This window comes from Acipenser ruthenus, chromosome 8 (genome assembly GCF_902713425.1).
Source record: "Acipenser ruthenus chromosome 8, fAciRut3.2 maternal haplotype, whole genome shotgun sequence".
Lineage (NCBI taxonomy): Eukaryota > Metazoa > Chordata > Actinopteri > Acipenseriformes > Acipenseridae > Acipenser > Acipenser ruthenus.
The window spans coordinates 53,504,587-53,522,779 of NC_081196.1; the positions used below are offsets into that span (position 1 = coordinate 53,504,587).

Genomic DNA, 18,193 nt, shown 5'->3' on the forward strand with positions numbered 1-18,193 from the left:
TACAACGCAGTATGTATTGTGTAACCACGGTCTGTGCTGGCATGCAAATAATGTACAAACCATGTTCAGCCATCCTCTTTCAAAAAGCGTTAATGGCAGTTCACTAATATTGGTAAAACCAAAATTACAGCGTCACAAGAACTACATCTCCCAACTGTCTGGACCTAGGAATTGTTTCAGAAGCGAAATAAAAATAGCGTTAATAAACTGATGTGACAGTATCTACACTATTTAGTTGTTTTGTCTTCAACATACCGTTTTTCAAATATAACACTTATTTGTAATCCAACAAAATATACACATATTAAATAGTATACTACAAAAAAAATACAATACTAGTTTTATTTTGAATGACATTAACAGCTTGATTTTTTTAAAGCTTTAAGTTCGTTTTGTTTGCTTTTTTGTGAGAACTATTTTTCGAACGATTTACGCTATTATTGATCAGGATTTGAACTGGTCAGCAAAGTATGGGTCCTCCAGCATTTCGAACGAAAGTTGTGTGTTGTCAGAAGAACCGCTGCTGTGTTTTGAATCGAGACCTGGTTACAGTAGTCGCTTATACAGTAGGGGGTGAGTTAGAAACATAATTACTTATTTAGGGGAGGGTCTTTTAACCAAAGCAAGGATGTTGCATTTATTTATAATAATAAAATAGTATCTTCTGTGTGATTACGGGTAGTACAGGCGCACCTTAACTAGGACCAGCAGATCCTGTTCTTTATGTGGTATAAGGATGTATTCGGGCGTTGCTTCTTAATTAGTTTTATTAAAAGCGAATGTCCAAATTACACGTATTTGTTTACGTGTTGCCCCATTTCAGAATTAACCGTGTCGCAGTGATTCTAGAATTGTGCACAGATAAAGCATATTTCTCGGAAACTAAACAAACACCAAGTATATTGTATCGCTAAGAAATGACGCAATGACTATAATTTTTTAATATTGTAATAACTGCACAGCTGAATGCTCTTACACTGTGTGGCGGTGGTTATGCCAACAGTTCGTTCCCCTTTCAGGCATTCAACAAAACAATCATTGCATTGATTAAGTCAGACAGCTTGGGAGTGCGCACAAGTCCTCATAAGAGGCACCTTTTATTACAAAACAGGATCGCGTGAAGATCATGACTCCGCTGAGAACTGTTTTGCAGGGTAGCAGCGTTCAGGACAGAAAAATTGAAGTGGGATGTGAAACTACCCTGTTGAGTAATGGTGATGCAGGGATGTTGTGGCGGTGTGCTGTATGTACCTTAACAGGGATAGAAATAAGACTTCAATTTGCATAGCAGTTTCACTCATTCCAGGTTTTACCACGAGCTTGATTAGCCACAGTGTATAGGTAACATGTTCAGGTTGGGTTGTATTAAATCTATAGTAAAACCAGGAATGGATCAAACTGCTGTGCAGTGGGGGGCTTATTTCCATCCCTGCTTAACTACAGTATGTCACACTTACGTTTTTTGGTCAGATCTTGATAACTGTAAAACTCCATAGCACAGTTATTTTTTGAAGAGATGAGAATCTTGGTCCAGATGATCTGTTTTGGCATGAGTTCAGACTTATAATTGGTCGGGCTAGTGAAGTTTACAGTATGTTTTCTTTGTAAGCCCTTTACTGTAATTGAGCAGTAACCATTTTTTTAAATGAACACAAAAAGCTTTTAGACACAAGATCTGCATTGCTGGGAACAGTACTGGGAGACACAAAAAACAATGACTAAATTAATTTACAGAGAAATGAATTCACTGAATAAACAATGTGCATTGTATTGTGTGTGTGAAAGGGATTATATAATATGGGCTACACTTGTATAGTAAAAATGCTTCTTTTCATCAGGTCTCCCATGAAAAAGAAAGATGAGGCATAACTAAGAATGCAGGGTCCCAGCCTTGTCTTTCTGTGGGTCTTCGTGGCCCTTTTGAAGTGCCAGCTGCTGGTTGCCACGGAGCACGTGGGTGTGGCGAAGCATGCCATTAAGCTTCATCGTGGCAAGGGGGCGACTGTGACGCAGGGGAGGCAGTGGGTGATCGAGAACTGCCGGAAGATGTCCGGTCTGCTCCGCCAGAAGGCCGTGGTCCTGAACAAGCTGAAGGGAGCCATTAGGGCGGTGGAGAAGAACCCCGGGCTGTCGGACGCCGAGAAGCTCTTCCAGGTGCACACCTTTGAGATCTTCCAGAAGGAGCTGAACGAGAGCGAGAATTCGGTCTTCCAGGCCATTCACGGCCTACAGAGGGTGCTGCAGGGAGACTACAAGGATGTGGTGAACATGAAGGAGAGCAGCAGGCAGCGGCTAGAGGCCCTGCGGGAGGCTGCCATAAAGGTAAGTAGCTAGGAAAGGGAGAAAGGTTACGGGTGACTGTACGAGGGAAGTCGGTCAGGGTCCAACGGCAGGTTAAATACAGTGTAAATTCCAAAAAAAGTCATCTCCCACATGGAGAAAAATGAGATCATAGTTCATCACATGAGTACCATCACACACGTTCTCACCATGTGGTGCATTGCGATTGCACATCTCTTGTTTTGCACACACACACAGCTACTCTGGATCTCTCATCTCTATCAAACACAAATGGAGGAAACACAGTTGGAATGACCCAATACCGTCAGATTCGAATAACTTCTCAATCTTAGATTCAATCTGTACAGTTTATAATACATAAACACAAAACAGAAAATCGTTATCTTCATACCAGTAAATGTTTAACTTGTACTATGTTTAGCAGAAAAAAAAGAAAATCTAAACAAACTTTAGAAACTGGGTTACAGTGACCAGTTTAGGTCATCATACTGTTCTGTTCTGCCAGTGGTTTTTTTTTTTTCCAGTAAACTAGGATTTGATGCTAGGTTTTTCATCTTTATCTGTAGCAGTGTACCACTCTAAATGCATAGTGGCTTGCCACATATGTTTTGTGACATGTGGTCTTGAGTTAAACCTGGCTTCTCGCTAATCCTTTCTGGGAGCTTTGTTATTGGACTAAAAAAAAAAATAGCTGACCACGCACTTTTGTGACTCTGTCACAGTTAAACTAAAAGGCATTTCAACTTGTGCCCAGGAAGAATTAAGAATGATAATCTTTCACATTTTCTTGCTTCTCTTAATTAAACAGCCAGTAGCTTTCCCGGAAGAGATGGCAAAAAAAGTTTGCAGTGGGAATGTGGTAATTCACTTCAATTCTTTCTATTTCTGACAAATAATGATAGGAGGAACAAGAGTTTGTAGAGCTCATGGCAGCTGAGAAACATCAGGCAGCGGCCCTCAAAAGCATGCAGCAACAGAACAAGAGCCTGTCTATCCTGGATGAGATCTTGGAAGATGTCCGGAAAGCAGCCGATCGATTGGAGGAGGAGATTGAGGAACACGCTTTTGACGATAACAAGCTAGTATGTGAAGACTTTTTTCATTTCCTTATATCTCCATATCTTAAATGGGTTGTGCCTGGTCTGTTAATTGGACAACAGCAGCTACCCTAGGAAGTAGTTACCACTTCTCTGGGTAAGAAGTCAAAGCTGTGCCTCCTGGTACCTTTGCTGTAAGTCTGTGACAGGTTGGCTTGTGTGGTGACTGAACAACCAAAACGGCACGTTGGCCAAAACAAATAGACAGACAAACAAACAAACAGTGGACAAACACTAAACAAACACTAAGTACAACAAGTATTGCGCTGGTACTAAGCCAGCATCTGTAGCAATTGTTATTGTTTTGTTTTTCTCTCCTCTCTCTCTCCCGTACCTCCTCGCTGTACACCTCAATCCCGTGTGTGTGAAACACTCACTCTCTTTTGCAGCTGTACCGACACGCGATTGCTAATTAATCATTCAATTGAATCTTGGCACAGTCTGCACGTGAACTAATTGTGCACTCTCCGTTCACCCATACAAATACCCACTTTAATCTGCATGTGAAGTGATTGTGCAATCCCCGTCCCTAAATACAAATAATTTACATCACCTGTTCTACATAACCCACACTCCCTGCACCACTACAATAATACATATAACAGACAACATAAAACACAAAAATACCACAGGGGCGGGGCACCCTGCCACAAGGTCACATGACTGCATCTATTCTAGAGCATTGGGGAGGGCTTCAGCTACATAAAGTGGGTTCCGTAAAAAACACATTTTTTTGACAGCTACCTAATACACTGATGGAATGCATATTGCTATGTAGATAAAGCTGTCCGTATGTAGACACCTATTTCAGCTAATGAGCTGTTAATAAAAACTGTTAAACTGTATATTGCTCTATACCTTGTTTACTGATGTCTAAAGTTTATATGTAATGCACAGATATCTTAATTTTTTTCAAGAGCGTGCCTGACCATGAAGGATGTGTGATATTCGGGTGCTTTATTAGTGAGAAGAGCAATAGGGAGGCCTATGAGCTAACCAGACATCCATAAACAACTGTGTGGCATTGCAGTGGAAGGACAAGGGTAGTGCGGCGGGGGTCAGTTGCTGCCAGACTGTCATAACCATCCTGTGAAAATCACAGGTAGAAGAAGGAGTGTACTAAAGCAGACTGTCAAGTCAAACAGGCACAATGTGTGAAAAAGTGTAGACCAACTCTGCTCTAGACATTCCTCTGTCTTGTTGAGGAACTAACTTTCACGCTAAAACATATCCGTTAAAGGTGGCTCCATAAAATACTATGACACTTTTTCCAGGAAAATGAAATGAACCCAGCATGAAGTGTGCGGGTGCAACCTAAAGGCACTACTGCTCTCTCTCTCTGCCTCTCGGCAGGTCAAAGGTGTGAATGTGGAAGCAGTTCTCCGGGTGGAGGATGACGATCAGGACTCTCGGAGGAACTATTCCAAGCGAGAGGTAGAATATGACCTGGGGCTGAGCATGCTGATTGACTCCCAGAACAACCAGTACATCCTCACCAAGCCCCGAGACTCCACCATGCCGCGGGCCGATCACCACTTCATCAAGGTACACTGGTTTTGTGATGACAGGGATGGAAATATGCCAGGTAACAAGCTCAGGTGTGTCTTATTAAACTCATAGATAAACCAGGAATATATCAAACTGCTATGCAATGGGAGTCTTAATTCCATCTCTGGATAACATTCAACTTCAGATGTGAGTTATGGTGACCTACTTTTGCAAGGTATAGGTAAAAAAAACACAGGTAAAAATATTTTTTATTGGGGGCTCCCGAGTGGCGCATCCGGTAAATGCACTCCAGGTGGAGCGCAGGATGCACCCTAGTCTGGAGGTCGCCGGTTCAAGTCCAGGCTATTCCACACCTGACCATGGATGAGAACTCCCAAGGGACGGCGCACAATTGGCCGAGCGTCGCCCGGGTTGGGAGGGCTTAGGTCGGCCAGGGTGTCCTCAGCTCACCACGCACCAGCGACCCCTGAAGACTGCTGTGGTCTTGCCTGTAAGCTGCCAGAGCTGCGTTGTCCTCCGACACTGTAGCTCTGTGGTAGCTGCATGGGGGCCTGCAGAGTGAAAAAAAAGGTCGGCTGACGGCACACGTTTCGGAGGACAGCATGTGTTCGTCTTCGCTGCTCCCTAGTCAGCGAGGGGTGAGGGGTGGTAGCGGTGAGCTGAGCTAAAATAATGCAATTGGCCATTTCAAATTGTGAGAAAAATGGCGTACAAGTCAATTGTCGACTACTAAATATATATATATATATATATATATATATATATATATATATATATGTTTTATTTACAGTAGGTCTCATCTGTTTACTAGTGCAGTATATACAGTATAAGCCAGCACCACTTATACTTATACTGACATATTTGCAGATACTATAAAATGTAAGACTGAAAACATATGTTTCAGAACACTTGATTAAACACAATTAAAGAATTATGCTGTAATTTTTTTTCCTATTATGTAAACTCCAGGTAAGACAGGTTCCGGTTTGTAGAGAGGTACACTGATTATTTTAATAATGATTGAAAAAGATTGCCAATTGGTGAAGAACAAGTGGCCGAGTGAGTAGTTCTGTACCTATATCAGTCCTGCATTTTTTAAAGAGGTTACATGAAGACACATAGACAAGATTCACAGGGTAACCAGTTAAACAGGAATATCAAATACATGTTTAACACGCTGTAACGTATGCGTCTTTTATTTATTTATTTTGAAAATTTGGAATCGCCAATTGTTTTTTTACCCCATTTTTTCCCCAATTTGAAATGCCCAATTTTAAGCCTGGCTCACCGCTGCAAACCCTGCGCTGACTCGGGAGAGATGAAGATGAGCACACGCATCCTCCGAAACGTGTGTCATCAGCTGTCCACTTCTTTTCACTCTGCAGGCCCGCCTTGCAGCTACCTCAGAGCTACACTGTCGGAGGACTGTGCATCTCTGGGCAAGCCCGCAGACGCCCAGCCAGTCTACAGGGGTCGCTGGTGTGCTGTGAGTCGAGGACACCCTGGCCAACCTAAGCCCTACCCACCCCAGGCAGCGCTCGGCCAATTGTGCGCCGCCCCTTGGGAAATCACGTCCACGGCCGTCAGTGGAATAGCCTGGACTCGAACCGGTGACCTCCAGGCTATAGGGGGCATCCTGCACTCCACGCGGAGTGCCTTTACTGGATGCGCCACTCAGGAGCCCTCAACGTATGCGTCTTTTACCGGTACTGTATATAGGGAAATGTGGAACTTACCAAGAGGTAGTAATAGATGTTATTTTAACAGCTGTATATCTTTAAAGCTGTTAAATACATGTTTTTGTTTACAGGATATTGTGACTGTCGTGATGTTATCCCTGCCCTGTGGTTGGCTGTGTACAATGATTGGTCTTCCCACAATGTTTGGCTATATTATATGTGGAGTTCTCTTGGGACCGTCTGGACTCAATAGTATTAAGGTAAAGCTCTATTCGCTCTCCAAAACAATTGACTGTAGAGTCATGGCAGTCACTCCAGTCGGTTTGAACAGGTATCTCAGTAACATACATCCCCGCCACGATGACCGTGACGCACATCAACAGTATGTACAGAATGGTACAGAATACGAATTGGCAGTTCAATGTTTAATCAAACTCAGAAGGCTTCAGCTTGTTCAGAACGCAGCTGCCAGGCTGCTTTCACATACTCGTCGTTCTCAACACATTACTCCAGTGCTTAGGTCCTTACATTGGTTACCAATGAGCTACCGAATTGATTTTAAAGTTGCTGTAATAACTTAAGATCAGAAAATGCAGAACTTTTAATGAATTGTTCCATAAAGTTGTCTTAAAACAGCTGGAGCCAGAGCGTTTTGCTGTTGTGCTCCTCTGATTACCATTAGGCAGACTGAAACACTGGATTCTTTTAAATCTAAAGGGCGCTATATAAAAATACATTTGTATTGTATTGTATCACAATTTGATAAGCAATTCTTCAGATATATGCAAGTTTGTCATAATATCTCCAGAATCTGATATTCTCAGTAACTTAAATGAAATAATGCTAATACCAAGTTTCATGACAATTGGTTAAGCTGTTCTACAGATATATGGAAGAATACAAGTATGACATGCATGGGTGTGACCACCTCCACTCATCCCCTTTGCTAGGGATTTCATCCGCAGTGGGGATAAGAAGGGTGCAGGAAAATAACTCTGACTAAATACACACCCAAACCTTATGGCAAATCTAGGGTATTGCCACAGCTGGTCCAATTGTATTATCTGGTACAGATTAGGAAAAGTAAGTCAAAAAGTGGGGTGATGTTGGTGAAGCAAAACTTAGAGTACTTTTCAATATATTCTGCATAGTTGTAGAGATTGATGTGAACTGGGGAATGCAGTTGGTTGGAACTCAGTTGTACTTGCATGTGGCGTAAAGAATAACTTTTTAACCAAAGCATTGAATGGCTTCAGCGTGTAATTAGCGACTGAATCCAACACTGGCCTAGTGGTCTTGTTGCTGTCTCCCTTGGAGGAGTTGGTTTGGATCCCACTTCCAGCAGAGATTGTTAAATTAGTTATGAATTAATTATTAAACATTTTAAAACAGAGTAGTGATATCTGACATTTTACATCTACAAAAATAAAAAAAACAACTGGCTGTCAGAGACTTTATTGAGATTAACCAATATTACAGCCTACACCCAGCCATAAGAATGCATTCGTACACAAGATAGGTTTAATTTACTACCAAATATCTCTCTATATATCTATCTCCCTGGCAACAGGGTTCATATAAAGTATGCAACCATTCCATTTTTCACCTGGGCTTATTCCTCAATACCCATCTTACAAAATGTACTTTATAAATGTATTTTATGTGAAGTTTGACTATATTTGATATATTATTAAATGTAGCTTTTATCTCCCAGTCAGTTGTGCAGGTTGAAACGCTGGGAGAATTTGGTGTCTTCTTTACATTGTTTGTTGTGGGTCTGGAGTTTTCCCCTGAAAAGCTGAGAAAGGTGCAGTATCTAAGCAATATGTCTTGTGTTCATTGCTTATGTTAAGATGATTATATTGTGCAGTTTGTTCTTGATATTTATATTCACTTGTGTGTCTATTATCTTTGCACTTTCATTTTTAATAAAGCTGTGTTTGCTGGATATGCATGTGTTAGGGTTCTCTAATTTTGTAATAATTTGTGGCTAATTTCTGCTTGAATTAAAAAGTCAGGGTCAAGTGGAGATGTTTTTTTTTTAATTGTATGAACACTTCAAAGTGTTGAGTGGTTGGAACTGATGAATTATGGACATGTCATCCATTACAATACGAAAGCACTGACCCTTCTAAACTGAAGAGTGGAGAACCTTAACAGCAGGGCATGCTAACACTTACCATGAGGGAAATGACTCTGATACTGAAAGATTTGAATACTGCCTGCTGCATATCAACACGCCACCCGTGGCACAGCCCTAGGACTACCTTCCTGTATCACTGCAACACAATTTGATATGAGTCACATTTCACCCACTTTCACACAAATGTGGTAATGAGAAGGACCTACAAACAAGTCAATTAATTTACTTGGCTTCTGCTTTGAGAGTTTTGAATCCTATCATTTCTGTTTCATTATTTATAAAGAAATATCCATGCTATTATCTCAACATATCATGATCAAAGGCCCATAACAAGACACCTTAACATGCCTTGTATTTAAAAAAAAAAAAAAGAAAAAAAAAGGTTTTACAGAATATAATTTGCAATTTAGGTTAACTGATTTATAAACTGTTTTAGAAACTGTTTTGCTATTTTTGTTTTCTGTTCTAGGTCTGGAAAATCTCAGTGCAAGGACCTTGCTGCATGACATTCCTGATGGTGGCTTTTGGCTTGTTATGGGGACAGCTGTTAAGAATCAGACCCGCGCAGACCGTCTTTATTTCGACCTGTCTGTCGCTGTCCAGCACACCACTTGTGTCCAGGTTTCTTTCTGGGAGTACCAGGGGAGAAAAGGAAGGTAATGAATAATGCTACTCTGCTCGTTTGCTAATTAAATATTTCAGTGTCCCAGAGTAGTATATAGATAAAAGTTCCATCTTTAAGTAAAAAATAATTAAATGAGAAAACTGTCTTGGAAGTGCAGTGGTACCTCTAATTGTTTTCTAGGAATGCAGAAGGACAAGGGGAGGGGTATTTATTGCCCATCTTACCCCAACTCAACACCGTGCTCACTAAATATCTTGGTATCCCTGCATAGATAATGGTCCTGCCTTCAAATACTGGAGAAGGATTTTATTAAGGAATCTGTCCTGCAAGTGTAGTGGTTTCCCAAATGTTAATCATTTTCTACCAATGAAGAACAATGTATTTGTTCATCATTTTACCCTCCAAAAATGTGTATCTGCAATGATAATTACCAAAGCTTTCAGTTTTGGAAGAGACTGTATAAATCAGCATTGCCCACTAAAATATTGTGGAGGGCCACATAAGTAACTCTGTGATCAATGGCGGGCCACATAGACATATCATAACCTCCTTATCCCCAAACATTAAAAATGGAATACGTTTTTAACTTACCTTTACTCTTTAGAACTTCTGAAAAGAATGAACTTGCTTGTAGTATTCTGATAACGTGGTTCGTAGGAGAGGGTTGCAGCGCGCAAACAATGCTGCAGGCGGTCGTGCCTCAGTCTGTTACAGTGCTTGTTCTTTATTGAGTTCATTGCCAAAACATGGACAGTCCCTTAAAAGCACAGGATACCAATGTGGGGTATTTTTCTTGAGGTACTTTAAACCAGAATTCAGGCTCGAATGTATCGCTTGCATGTCAAAGTCAGCTTGAAGTTCCAAAAGTTCAGAGTCTGAAGTGGCAGTTGCTGCCCCCATTTGTGCCAGTTCAGTAGAGGTGGCTCTCACTGGTACAACAAAAGGATTTTACAAAAAATGAAACAAAGCCTTCCTATTGCAAAAGTCACCAAATTGTGCATCAGACCTCTCCCTCAGTTGAGTCATGTACGTCACAAATACGTCAGGTCTGTAGTGATCCTTCAGCTCGGGTCGTTCAGTGGTGATGCACGCAAGTTTGGGGAAATGGTGTGTGAACTCTGCGCTTTGCAATTCGCTGATCAAAAGCCCCACTTTGCTTTGGAAGGAAAGCACACACTGCAGCATGTCACTCACCATTTTACATTTTCCTTGCAGGGAGAGATTCAGGGTGTTTAAATGCCCAGTCATACCTGTGAGAAAAGCTAGTTTTAATATCCAGTTAGGGTCGGAAAACTTTGCTTCGTTTTTGCCTTGCTCGGCTAAAAAATCCCGAACTACTGGAAGCAAAAACAAAAAACGCTCAAGTACACGTCCACGAGACAACCAACAAATCTCACTGTGCAGAATGATGTCGTTATACACTACTAATCGTAGTGACTGAGAAACTCGCGGAAGAGGCAGTGGTTTAAGGCTTGTGCACGCAGGTAGTTTACTGTTTTCACAACAAGATCCATGACTTGAGAGAGTTCCCCTTCTTTTATCTTTGCAACCAGAGCCTCTTGGTGAATTATGCAATGGTATGAAATAAACTTTCCAATACCTTTGGCTCGTCTGAGCAGCGAGACTGCACCATTTTCACATCCAGTCATTGAAGGTGCTCCGTCTGTACAAACTGAAACTAGCTTATCACACTGTACATTATGATCATCAAAGAAATCTGTCAGCTTCTCACATACATCTCGCCCCCGAGTGTGGCCTTCAAGAGACAGTAAACAGAGCATCTCCTCCCAAAACACACCATCTGACTGTTTTGGAAAACGTACCCATACAAGTAGCTGTGCAATATTTCAGACATCGGTTGTTTCATCCAGTGCTATACTGAAGCAAGGCGCCTCGTTCAAGTCAGTTATCAGCTGTTCAAATACATCAGAACCAAGAACTTCGCATCGCCTTGTAGCTGTACTGTCCGATAGCTGCAAGAGACTGATCTCTTTCAGCATTTTTTCTTTGTTTGGAAAGTTAGCGTAAAGAATTTTAGCAGATTCAAAGAAGCACTCCTTTATGATTTCTGCATCACTCAAAGCTTGTTTGAGTAAAATCCATATAATTCAAAGACGCTTCAGTAACTACCGATTCCTGCCCAGTTGCCTGAGGTAACAACTGCTTTACTTGCTCTTTTTTAATTATAGATCCCATCGGAAAGTGGACTGAATAATCGCTGTGCACTGTTTTAAAATGCCAGATTGCTCCGTTTCATGACTGACACAGATTTCTGACAAATCAGACAGATGGGTTTATTTTCTAACTCGATAAAGAAAAACTCGTCTTCCCAGACAGAGTTATATTTTCTGTATTTAAGAGAATCATTTTTATTAGGCCTACTTTTCACACGTGTGCCTTACTGTGAGGACTTGAATGTGAGAACTTGCTACGTGGCATGAAACGTCTTCAGAATCAGAGAGTGCTGGGGACTCCCTTGTTGTACTTTGACTGGGAGCAGTATTGGGGCTTCAGTAGAAAGCTCTTCATTTTCATATCTTGTTCGTTTTTTGCAAATTAAAAAACACTCAATTTTTTACGACTGCTTTCTATCCCTTTTCAAATTATAAACCTCAGTAGCTATCACCACTGCATTGATGCTGGCGAGAACTGACATGTGGTCACGCGATTCTTGAGCAACAACCAATAAGAAGAGTAGGATTTATGATTTAGATTTTGTGATTGGCTGAATAACAAAAAAAGTAGGCGGGTTAAAGCGGCAGTGGAGCTGGTGAAAAGGGAATGAAAAACACACAAGTACGTACTAAAAAAAAAAGTACTGTAATATAATAAAGATGTACAAAACGCAACGGGATTATACAGAGGCAGCTGGCGGGCCAATCTTTGGCACCCCGAGGGCCACTTTTGGCCCACGGGACATATAATGAGGAACGCTGGTATAAATACTTCTGTACATGTTTAGCATCTTTCAGTAACAAAAGCATGGTGGGTTATTGTTTTGTGTAACTTAAACTTCCATTCATTTTACTCAAACCCTTTAGACTGCTTGTCAGTTTAAAGTCCAAAAAATGTTCAGTGACAGTTAATTGTGTTTTTATTTCACTGGGCAGGTGAGATTGACTACAGCAGTGTGCTGCTTGGAATGCTGGTCATGCAGGATGTGCAGCTTAGCTTGTTCATTGCTGTGATGCCATCCCTCATCCAAGCAGGAGGAAGCAATTATAACAGGTAACTAGAGATCCACTGATTGACAGGGCTGAGGAAATAAATATTTATAGAAAGGGAAAGGGGTAGCTGTATTAATAATTCTTAATTGCAAATAAAACATTTAGAAAAATTGCTTCAGGGATTGACAGAGACTGAATTCTTGAGAGGGGAACTAGATTAAGTTGGTTTGGACACAGCTCAAGCATCCGCCCGCGAGAGCTCAAGGGCTCAGGATGCCAGGTACTGTACCAGCAGTCAGAACAAGCAAAATAGTTGGAACAAGCACAGGTAAATAAGCAGAGATTTCATATAGTTTATTTGTAATTGTAATCAGACGTCTGTGTTGCTTCCATTACAATATATCTTAAAAAGTTCAAATCAGACCCCCTTGGCCTATTGGATATGTATAGCTATGGTCACATTATGCTTTTTTGGTTTTCCCCCTAGTGTCTTTATGGAAATTCTCAGTATATTTATCCTTGTTGGCCAAATCCTCTTCTCCCTGGCAGCAGTTCTTCTCATCTGTGTTGTTATCAAGGCGTACCTGATTGGGCCTTATTACAGAAAACTGCATGCAGAGTGCAAGGGGAATAAGGAGATACTTGTCTTGGGAGTGTCAGCCTTCATCTTTGCTATGTTGATGGTATGGTATTTAATAATTACATGGCTTATTTTACACAGCAGATGAATATTTGTATTGGCGCGTGACTCTGTCCATATGATTGTTTAAATAAATCAAAGTGATTGTGTATAGTGAGACCCAGAGTGTTGCAAAGGAAAACTGCAAGTAGATTTTCTATTAATATGCTGTATAGAAGTATAGAAGTGCCGAGCTTCAGTTAAAAGGTGCCAACCCAAACTGTCCTGTGCATGATTTGTCTGGTTTGTTGCAGTCAAACTTCTCTGGTAAAGAAGACTCTGATTTAAACGTTTTCCATGCCTAACTGCTGATCGCCATTACTGGTCCTAAAAAATGAAGTCAAATCTTTGCCATGCAGATGGATGATACCATTATTTAGCCTCCATGTGAGTGGGGTTCATATGTTTGAATAATGAAAAATAATAATTATCAGCCACTAGCGCAATATTTCATTTTTAAAGAAATAAGGAACAAGACTGTTGAATATACCCCAGAGAGCTGTGTTTTTTGGTTTTTTTTTATTCACAGGTTGTTTACCCAGATACCATTAATTGCAATACAAACTGTCACTGTGGAAGCAATCGGTGAATAAAACAACACAGTCCAATCATGCTAGCAAAGATGACGAAGAGGATATCCCAAATTATATTTATTGCCCTTGGATATCATTTGATAAGGGAGGGCCTTATTATTCATTTTATAGAAGGAAATAAAATGTGAAAATCTTAAATATCTTCTGGAATTCTAAGTATTAAAAAAGGTTTCAACGAGTCTGATTTCCCTGCTGCAGATAACAGAGATGCTGGATGTCTCAATGGAATTGGGCTGTTTTTTGGCCGGAGCTCTTATGTCATCACAAGGTCACCTGATCACTGAAGAGGTCATGTCCTGCATTGAACCAATAAGAGATTTCCTTGCCATTATATTCTTTGCATCTATTGGTAGGTACAGTATTTTCAGAATTGTATATAATAAGTGTTGGTTTAAAAAAAAAATGTTATACCCAGCTTTAATTTTAATGACTTTAAAAGTATTTAAGTTTCAATTAACCTCCTTGTGCTCCGTCTTTCGGGTGAGACGTTGTTGTAAGTGACTCTACAGCTGATGCATAGTTCACACACCTTAGTCTTGTATCTTGTAAAGAGCTTTGTGATGGTGGTCCACTATGAAAGGCGCTATATAAAAATAAAAATTATTATTATTATTATTATTATTATTATATTATTAAGTACTCCAAGCAATCTTAAAAGCACCTTTGTGACAAAGAGCCAGTGTAAGATGCAATGTATAGAAGCAGAAGGGATAAACTGGAAAATGTACTAAACGCACGTATAGAGAGATCTAAGTGAAGTGAATATGAGGGGTGATCTTGATGTGAACACTTTTTTTTTTATGTATTACCATACCTATCTGTGCTTTACAATGCTCTTACCTATGCTTTACCATGCTTTCACTGTGCTTTATCATACTTTGCTATGCTTTGTACAGTTTTAAAGGGTTGTTATATGATATCCTCCCCCGATAATTGATCCTCATGAATCTGTGTTCTGATCCTGGCAGGTTTTCACGTCTTCCCCACGTTTGTTCTCTATGAACTCACTGTCTTACTGGTCCTCACCTTCTCCTTGGTGATAATGAAGGTAAAGGTCTTTTTTTCTTTATTCATGATCTAAAACCAAACTTTGTGTTTCATCTAATATAAATTGGGTGGCACGTAAAATGATTATAGATTTGTTTGCAAGACTTGAATACTAAGTATCAGAACTGAGGAAAACGTAAATGCAACCGAATCATTTGAAGTTCATTTTCCTTAATCTTCTTGCATCAAAGAGTATACTAGACAGAATTCTACTATATGATACAAAAAAAGTATAACTGAAGCATATCTAGGGCACTTTAAAAACGGTAGTGTATGAAATGCTTTCTGGACCACATGATTAAATTAAATATCCAGTGTGTTAGATGCAATGGAATATGTGGTTCAGATCTTGCATGTCCCTTTCAGGCTGGCTGCCGTTGTCACCTTTAATACAGCACTACACTGTCTGAACCATCTGCATTAACCAATAAGCCATTGTCTTATTTTATTTGTTTTGTTTTGTTTTGTTTTTTTTAATGTTAAACTGACCTCTAGTATGAACTGTAGAATCTCTCCAAGAAAGGCATTTGAGTGCATAACATAAATAAATTGGTTATTGGTGGTTGTTTTTTAAGTGCTGTAATATTTACCCATTACTTCACAATTCTGGAACATTTCAAAACAGAATGAGATGTTACCAAGTCCTTCCCTGGTTACATAAGCCCATTCGTGTACTACTGTGGTACATTTCCGTGACATTGCGTGCTTAATTTGCAATTTGTGATTGTAATCTGAAATGGTGATGCCTCGGTTAGTCATTTTCCACAATAATTAAATGCAGTTGAAACTCATTGTATGCTTGCCTAATGACTGGAGGCAAAATAATTCCACTGCTGTATCTTTGACAGTATATGAGAAAATACAGATTTGAAGAGCTGGGTGGCTCATATTGCAGTACAAGTCCAATGGATTTTATTGTTCTGTGGCGGATTAGGCTTAGTTCCCAGCGGACAGAAAAAAACACTGTCATGACAACTGGCAATAAATCAGCTGTGAGTAACAATGGGGATAAAGAAATCTGTGATCAAATGGTTAAATCAGTAGTAAAATATGTGACGAAATGCAGTACTGTCTTTGCATAACAAATGCGTTCCTCAGTGTGAAACTTGTTGTTTTGTCAGTTTTTTATAGCAGGACTGGTTCTTTCCCTGATCCTGCCGAAGAGCAGCCAGGGCATCAAGTGGATCGTGTCTGCAGGGCTGGCCCAGGTCAGCGAGTTCTCTTTCGTCCTGGGCAGCCGAGCTCGGCGAGCGGGCATCATCTCTCGAGAGGTAGGGCTGAGCTTCACGGGTGTGATTGTGGGCCATCGATTACAGTGGTATATATGGATTTGCTGCTTCACCCCCTATCGTGGAGAATGTTGTGTTTTGTGTGGATGCTTTGGATCCTGGAAGGTCTGCTCCTGCCAAAAGATTTACCCCCAAAATATAAAAATTTAGGAGAGCAAGCGAATTTGGTTATATTTCAGTATTTTCTAAACATTACAAGCCCATTTTGTAATGGTTTTTTTGGAAATGGAATTATTATATTTTTTTTTTATTATTATTTTTCTCCCCAATTTGAAATGCCCAATTATTTTTAGGCTCAGCTCACCGCTACCGAAGATGAACACACGCTGTCCTCCGAAGCGTGTGCCGTCAGCCGCCCGCTTCTTTACACACTGCAGACTCACCGTGCAGCCGCCTCAGAGCTACAGCGTCGGAGGACAACGCAGCTCTGGGCAGCTTACAGGCAAGCCCGCAGGCGCCCAGCCAGACTACAGGGGTCGCTGGTGCGCGGTGAGCCGAGGACACCCTGGCCGACCTAACCCTCCCTCCCCCCGGACGATGCTCGGCCAATTGAGCGTCGCCCCCTCGGAGCTCCCGTCCACGGTCGGCTGTGGAATAGCCTGGACTCGAACCGGCGACGTCCAGGCTATAGAGCGCATCCTGCACTAGCGAGTGCTTTTACTGGACGCGCCACTCGGGAGCCCCTGGAAATGGAATTTAAGAGTACTATAAAATAAATGAAACTTTATATACATATTTTGAATGTTTTTAGTGCTGTGAATCATTAACATTTCTTAAATTACCAGGAAGAAAACTGAAATATGTATTTACCAGGATCTAAACCTGGGGGGCATCGTATACCTTGTGAAAAGGTATAAGGAACTAATTAACATGAGTGGAGGTTTTATTGGTTAAATTAACAATTAAGAACATACATTAGTTTAGATATATTGTTTGATTTTTATTTGGTGGTCAAACTGTTTAGAAACAGGAAATAGTAAAAAAAAAAAAAAAACCTTAAAAAAACAAATCAAGCTTTAATTAGTCCTATATTTACCTATATGATTTTCTGGTTGCTAGAACCTGGGGAGAAGTCACATAAACCACATGATTCCTATGAGACAGTGACAGGAAGACAGATCAGAGGCTGCTGGGAGATGAGTTATTGGCAACTCTGCAAGGAATGTTAACTCAATGATTTAGCCTTCAATTCATTATTCACTTTGCCTTTTTAAAATGTGTTTGGTGTTCAACTGTTATATAGATTTGTATGTGATTATGATACTTGTTACAGAGCAATTGAGTCACAATTGTCTTACTTAGATGGTATATGTTCCCAGAATTAATCAGCCAGCTGTTCAGTTTTGAATACTGGGCACAAAAAAAGGTCTCTCTTGCTCAGGCAAGTTACTGTTATTACAGGTGTCGATCTGACCAACAGAAAGCAGAATCTTCAGCAAAAACATGTCTAACATGCTACATTTTATCCAACTGTTCAAAGTCTTTGCTATTATCTTGTGGGGAAATTAGGCAAAGAAGAGTTGGTCCCATTTGCTTTTCATTTTGTTGTTGTTAATGGCTTTTTTTCACTTGTTTTTTAGGTCTACCTGCTGATTCTGAGTGTAACCACGCTTAGTCTTTTGTTGGCCCCTGCTCTATGGAAGGCTGCTACCATGAAATGTGTACCTCGCCCTGACAGACGATCAATTACTTGACAGTAATTTCAAATCACTGCTTTGTGACAAGGAATTATTGGTGATTTGATCTGTCACCTGATATATATATATATATATATATATATATATATATATATATATATATATATATATTACTGAGCATCAAAAGAAACTTATTTATATTTGGATAAAATTCACTAGATGTGATCAAAAATGACAAACTCTGTTTTAGAGCAGGTGCAGTGGCTTTCTATTGTGCTGATTAACAATTGACATCACGAAGATGCTGCAAAATGATCTGTCGATCTTGGGCAGGTGTTGTGACTCTTGGTCTCCCAGTTCGTGGCCTGTCATTGACAGAGTGTGTCTGGTTATACCGCCTCGCCAGGTTTGAAATTGCTGGCTGTGA

General features: G+C 40.4%; 1 protein-coding gene across 2 annotated transcripts; it reads left to right on the forward strand.

The window, feature by feature from the left end:
- Positions 1–370: 370 nt before the first annotated feature.
- On the forward strand, positions 371–17,915 carry tmco3 (transmembrane and coiled-coil domains 3). Of its 2 annotated transcripts, XM_034011763.3 has the most exons (13): positions 376–573; positions 1,839–2,322; positions 3,204–3,383; positions 4,752–4,943; positions 6,718–6,846; positions 8,301–8,393; positions 9,199–9,385; positions 12,465–12,582; positions 13,009–13,204; positions 13,992–14,142; positions 14,762–14,841; positions 15,962–16,111; positions 17,710–17,915. In XM_034011763.3, exons 2-13 carry the CDS (start codon positions 1,876–1,878, stop codon positions 17,821–17,823), a joined length of 2,037 nt encoding a protein of 678 aa, XP_033867654.3. In that variant the 5' UTR covers positions 376–573; positions 1,839–1,875; the 3' UTR covers positions 17,824–17,915. The 2 variants fall into 2 exon arrangements, 1 of the variants encoding a protein (XP_033867654.3); XR_004545029.3 differs by lacking the exons at positions 14,762–14,841; positions 15,962–16,111; positions 17,710–17,915 and adding an exon at positions 13,455–13,587 and having other exon boundaries at positions 371–573; positions 13,992–14,124.
- The last annotated feature ends 278 nt before the right edge of the window (positions 17,916–18,193 follow it).

Bases quoted from the DNA above. Each gene is read 5' to 3' on its own strand.
- tmco3 (XM_034011763.3), top strand. From the start codon at position 1,876: ATGCAGGGTCCCAGCCTTGTCTTTCTGTGGGTCTTCGTGGCCCTTTTG. The intron at 13,205-13,991 runs GTATGGTATTTA...TCCCTGCTGCAG, and splicing joins TCATCTTTGCTATGTTGATG to ATAACAGAGATGCTGGATGT. The intron at 14,842-15,961 runs GTAAAGGTCTTT...TTGTTTTGTCAG, and splicing joins TCTCCTTGGTGATAATGAAG to TTTTTTATAGCAGGACTGGT.